Here is a 6,457-nt window from a genome sequence, read left to right as displayed (position 1 = left end):
ATATAAATCTATTTTTAATGAATTTTTTTAAATATAGTAAATTTTAATATAATAAAATTGTAAGAAACTAATACTAAAAAAAAATTTTTAATTTAAATTCACAATTTTAAATCATGAGAAAATCATGAGGAAAACATAAATTAATATCATGAGAAAATCATGAGAATACAAGATACGAAAAACCTTTAACCTTATATTAAACTAATACTCCAACCTTCTTTTTTTAATTATTGCTATTTTAAATAATATAATCTAAATAACGTTTATTTTATTATACAAAATTAATAAATATAAATCATGTTAATACCAACTCTCTTCTTATCAAAATCAACGATTCAGTATTGCATTTTTTTTTTGCTGTTGCCCTACCCATCCTCACATTAGATCTTTATTGCTATTGAATGAGTGGGGTGCCGGAAGAAGGGCAATGATGAGTGGGGTGCCGGAAGAAGGGCAATGAAAGATGAAGTGGGTGCTGTAAGAGGAGGTAGGAAGGATAAGATCCTGTTGCGAAAAAAAAAAAAATTATTTGGCAGATAGTGATAGATCGATGGAAGGAAAAGAGTGATATATTTCCGAAGCAGAAAATATGAAATAATCAGAGTAGACAAGCATGCAGGAATTTGGAATTTATGTGAATTTCAATGAGAGTTAATCCGAACGTGATTTTAATAAGATTCAAAACAGGAAGGTCTATGGAATCTGTGATTTTAATAATCACAAATCTAACTAGTGAAAATATGATATTTAAACACTTATAATAATTGTATCGAAAATCTTTAATACGGGTTGTGAGATGGATTAAGAAATGAGGTAGTACATTTATAATAATTATACCGAAAATCTCCAATACAGATTGTGAGATGGATCGAAGAATGAGAGAGTATTGAGGAGGTTTTTGCCAAATCGTCTAAATGGAGCAACAAGAATGATGGCATAAGGGGTAACAGGAATGATGGTATAAGGGGTGAGAAATGAGGAAGTACCTGACGGGGTCTTTGCCTCCCCTTATGTGAATTTAGAAAGGTCTATGAAATTTGTGATTCCAAGGATCACAAACCTAACTAGTGAAAATCTGATATTTAAACACTTATAATAATTGTACCGAAAATCTCCAATACGGATTGTGAGATGGATTGAGAAATGAGGAAGTACCTGAGGAGGTCTTTGCCAAATCGTCTAACTGGAGCAAAAGGGGTGAAAAATGAGGGAGTACCTGAGGGGGTCTTTGTCTCCCCTTATGTGAATTTTAATGGGAGTTAACTCGAACGTGATTTTAACAAGATTCAAAATGGGAAGGTCTATGGAACCTGTGATTCCAAGGATCACAAACCTAACTAGTGAAAATATGATATTTAAACATTTATAATAATTGTACCGAAAATCTCCAATACTGGTTGTGAGATGGATTGAGAAATGAGGAAGTACCTGAGGAGGTCTTTGCCAGATCGTCTAACGGGAGCAACAGGGGTGGTATAAGAGGTGAGAAAATGAGAGAGTACCTGAGGGGGTCTTTGCCTCCCCTTATATAGCTAATGATAATTAGCTCATCTTATCTTATTTGGCTAAAATGAGGGAGGTATTTAAATTCGAATGTTTGTTAGAGATTGTAAAACCGTCATCATCTTATTTTATCTAACTAAGATAAGGGCCCTTATATAGCTAATGATAATTATCTCATCTTATCTTATTTGGCTAAAATGAGGGAGGTATTTAAATTCGAATGTTTGTTAGAGATTGTGAAACCGTCATCATCTTATTTTATCTAACTAAGATAAGAGATGTATTTGAATTCGAATGTTCTGTGTAGGAAATCAATTGATTTTCTAAGAAACACAATTTCAAAATTCTCGACGGATGTAATGGATCGAAATTGGAATTGCAAAAAAGTTATTACGATCAATAAAAGATCTAATTCGTTATTGTTTTTATTTTTGATTATTAATAAACATAATAGATGAATGATAAAATAATAATTTATAAAATAAAAAATAATTTTTGTAATTAAATAAAATATATGGAGTTAATTTGTAATTAAAATTAGAAACGGACTATTTAGCCGTTATTAAAAAACTTAAAAAACATATTTTGTTATAGGACCATTTAATGGTCCAAACGTTCTGTGACCATCGAATTTGGTGCCCTGTCTTTACTCTTTACTATTATTAGACTTTTTATTTGTGCAATCTTTTGTATCTCATTGGTTGAGAATTATTTCAGGATTCACTACTTAGGGCAATTTACGCAAATAAAATGATTGAATAAAACATTTACGCAAATACAACATTGGCAATTTTCAGACGTAAATGCAATAAACGCAACTATATATAATCCGCTACACCCTGTAGCGGAAATTAATTGCACGTAATCTGCTACAGGGTACCGCGGATTACATTGAGGACCTATTTAGTCATAAACTGCTACACCCTGTAGCGGTTTATGCTCAAATGGTGCTACACTCATAATCCGCTACACCCTGTAGCGGATTATGAACAATGTGGATTGATGGGAAGATGCCTATATATACCAGTCTTACAGTAACAACTCGTGATACAAAATGTACGAAGTTATACAAATACAGTGTTCATAAATAATAAGCCATAGAAATATAATAGGCACGAGGTATTAACAGTAACATGGATTAAATTTCTACATTAGGCATAAATCATAAGTCATACAAATAGGTCGGATCCAAGACTAACACAAACACACGAAAGGAACTAACACTAACACACGAAAGGAACTAACACTAACATCCGAAAGCGTAAATTGCTACAAGAGAAAATAAAATTCAAAAAACTAAAAGCACACAGACTATAAGTCCTACGAACTACCGGCAACGGTGGAGCCTCTCTGGGGGCAAGACCTACGCGTGTGCCCAGGCTGTCTGCAGAGCCCGCACCGCTTCGGTCGGTTAGGGTCGGTCTCATCCATGTTGTTCCAGATTCTGGTAGACCTCAGTCGGCCATCACGGCAATGCCTCAAGCTGGGGTCCGGAATAACGGTCGGACCGTCATAAGGTGGCCAAAGTCCCTCCGGTATTGGCGGCACGAAACCCATCTGGTACACCCTGAATACCTTCTGCATGGTGTAGACCTCGTCGACATAGATAGATCAGTCAAGCCGTGACTGGGCACAACATGCAATCGCATGGCAACATGGGTAATGGAGAGCTTGAAAGTATCCACAGTCGCATGTACGGTGCTGGAGGGAAACTCGGTACGTCCCAAGTGAAAATCTCCCGGTGGGCGTCGTCTCGGCAACGGTGTACTCAGACTGCTGTCTATCGAACAGGGTGACAGTGAAACATCTGGAGTCTTTCAAGTTGCGCTCCATCGCCTTCATAAAAGACTGGCAGAACTTGGCACCACTGGCCAATTGAGCCTCTGTCGTCTGACCACGAACCACGAACAACTCCGCTAGCCGACCATATGTGGACTTGACTAGGGCGGTAACCGGAAGATTCCGTGTACCCTTCAGAACAGAATTAACACACTCAGATATATTGGTCGTCATGTGACCGAACCGTCTGCCACCATCCTGGTGCTGAGTCCACTTATCGTATTCTATTCTGTTCGTCCAATCACACATTGCCGGATTCTCAGTCCGTATTATGTCAAACCAATAGTCAAACTCTGCCTCAGTCTTTGCATAAGCAGCGTTCACAAGCAAACGCTTTGCATCTGTGTCCTTGAAACTGAGTGCAAAGTTAGCTGCAACATGCCGAATACAAAATGCTCGGTACGCATGTGGGGGTAACCACCCACTGTTCGGGTTCTCCAGTGCAGCCTTGATGCCATTGTGCCTATCTGAAATGACCAGTATCCCCTGTTGCGGAGTCACATGTTGCCTCAGGTTGGTCAGGAAGAAAGACCAAGACTCGGCATTTTCCCCCTCCACGAGACTGAAAGCAATAGGCAAGATGTTGGAGTTCCCATCTTGAGCGATTGCCAAGAGCAAAGTCCCTCCATACTTACCATACAGATGAGTACCGTCTATGCTTACCAAGGGCTTGCAATGTCGGAAAGCTTCAACACAAGGAGGAAACGTCCAGAAAAGACAGTGAAAGTACACGGTTGAGTCATCCACGTTATCACCGACGCGAACCGGAGATGTCTTCAACAACGTAACTGTCCCCTCCATGGTGGACTGCACACCAAGGATCCAACGAGGTAGCTCGGCGTAGGACTCTTCCCAGTCCCCGTATATCTGTGCTATCGCCTTCTATTTTGCCAACCACGTCTTCCTGTAACTTGGCTTGAACCCGTACGTTCCTTCGGTAGCTTCTTGCAACACCTTTATCGACACCGCCGCATTGGCGCGAACCATAGAAAAGATCTTGGCACAGATCACGTGATAATCTAGTTGTCGGTGGTCGTTGGATATCGATGTAGCCAAACATGTGTGTGGTCCGTTGTACCGCCGAACCTCCCAGGTTCCCTTCCATGCTCGAAGGCTGATGCGAATCATCCATGTGCAACCCTTCCCAAACTCCTTGCATCTCCCATGGTACTTAAGATGATCTGACTCCATCACTCTATACTCAACACCGCGCCGAATGCTGTAATCCTTTACAGTAAGCACAGCTTCCTCCTTACTATGGAAAGATTGGCCAACTTGAAATTCAGCTACAAAATTTTCCTCGTGCAAGCCTCGACCCCCAAAGGTTGGTGCTGGATCTGTTGGTTGGCTGATGGCTCCCAGATCTAGGGTAGAATAATGTGCAGGTTGCTCATGTGTGCCGGCACTTGACGGTGATTGACATGTTCCTGGATTTGTCGGAATTTCATCATCGCTGTCCCCTCCAATGTCAACAGGCTCTTCATCGGAGTCATCCTCTTGCATAGCATTTTCCACCCGATCCGGTTCCCCCTCATGTTCTACATCTGCAGATGGATGAGTTGAGGTGAATGCCCCAACTGGACCGGCTGGCCGATACTCCAACAAACACTCAGGTGCAACGACGGGCATCGAGGTGGAGGCACCACCCATCGTGGTGGACTGGGGGTTTGGAGCGGATGTACCACAACTATCGATCCCATGTTCCAGCTTCGCAAACAACTCATGTATCCTCACTTCTGGAAAACTCCGACGACAATGAAACAACACCCGCATATCTTCATCTGTTCGTAACACGAACGTTTTATATTGCACGCCGGTTGACACAACCGCAATAGGTATCTTGTAGAACAGCTTCTTCACCCACTTTGTGCCACCTACGGCCAACTTCTGCAGTATACTGCTCTTCAGATCCAACAGTGTATCAGACGACCTGACAAAAATACTCAGCGGTTTTCTGTCTGTAAACTTCACACCATGCCTCTTACTCTTTTTTATTTTTCCAGAATGATGCACTAACACCAAAAAGCTCTCTTCACTCTCCATTCCTCAAGTGATGAATGAATGAGAATGACACTCTACACAACTTGTTGGGTATATATAGGCATCTTCCTATCAATCCACATTGTTCATAATCCGCTACAGGGTATAGCGGATTATGAGTGTAGCACCATTTGAGCATAAACCGCTACAGGGTGTAGCGGTTTATGACTAAATAAGTCCTCAACGTAATCTGCGGTACCCTGTAGCGGATTACGTGCAATTAATTTCCGCTACAGGGTGTAGCGGATTATATATAGTTGCGTTTATTGCATTTGCGTCTGAAAATTGCCAATGTTGTATTTGCGTAAACGTTTTCTTCAATCATTTTATTTACGTAAATTGTCCCACTACTTATATATACAATTATACACTAAGTGAAAATAAATAACTTTAGGTTATATCGTAATTTTATTTGCGATTTGAACTCTTCAATTAAAATACACTCAAATTTTACTATCGATAAAAATATCTTTAAATAATTTAAAAATATAATAATAATATTTAATAATAAATATATATTTTTAAAAAAAATTTTAAAAATTAAATTTTGATACAATTTTTTACAAGTATGATTATAAAAATAAGATATTATTATACATAAAAATTGGTAATTTTTCGTTAAGTATATATTTTTTTATAATTTTTTTGTTAACAACCAATAATACTTTTAAAAGATCACAAAATAATATATACTTCACAAAAAATCATCAAATTTTAAGAATAATAATATCTTATTTTTTTAATCATGCTTACAAAAAATTGCATCAAAATCTAATCTCTAATGTATTTTTTGAGAAATACATATTTAATGTTAATTTTTGCAAGATTATCTAACATTAAATATGTATTTCTCAAAAAATACATTAGAGATTGAATTTTGATACAATTTTTTGCAAGCATAATTATAAAAATGAGATATTATTATCCTTAAAATTGGTAATTTTTTGTTGAGTATATATATTTTTTGTAATTTTTTTGTTAATAACTAATAATACTTTTAAAAAATCACAAAAAAATATATATTTAGAAAAAAATTACCAAATTTTAAAAATAATAATATCTCATTTTTTAATTG

General features: G+C 37.7%; 2 protein-coding genes across 2 annotated transcripts; both read right to left on the bottom strand.

Moving 5' to 3' along the window:
* Nucleotides 3,115-4,143, bottom strand: LOC107610275. The gene has a single exon (XM_016312342.1). The coding sequence runs from the start codon at nucleotides 4,141-4,143 to the stop codon at nucleotides 3,115-3,117; it is 1,029 nt and encodes a 342-aa protein (XP_016167828.1).
* On the bottom strand, nucleotides 4,225-5,385 carry LOC107610276. The gene has a single exon (XM_016312343.1). It carries the CDS (start codon nucleotides 5,383-5,385, stop codon nucleotides 4,225-4,227), a length of 1,161 nt encoding a protein of 386 aa, XP_016167829.1.

This window comes from Arachis ipaensis, chromosome B08 (assembly GCF_000816755.2).
Source record: "Arachis ipaensis cultivar K30076 chromosome B08, Araip1.1, whole genome shotgun sequence".
Taxonomy (NCBI): Eukaryota; Viridiplantae; Streptophyta; class Magnoliopsida; order Fabales; family Fabaceae; genus Arachis; species Arachis ipaensis.
The sequence above is the reverse complement of the archived record's forward strand: the minus strand, read 5'-3'. Positions and strand labels throughout refer to the sequence as shown.

Coding starts and splice junctions, on each gene's coding strand:
- LOC107610275 (XM_016312342.1), bottom strand. CDS start 4,143: ATGGAGGGGACAGTTACGTTGTTGAAGACATCTCCGGTTCGCGTCGGT.
- LOC107610276 (XM_016312343.1), bottom strand. CDS start 5,385: ATGGAGAGTGAAGAGAGCTTTTTGGTGTTAGTGCATCATTCTGGAAAA.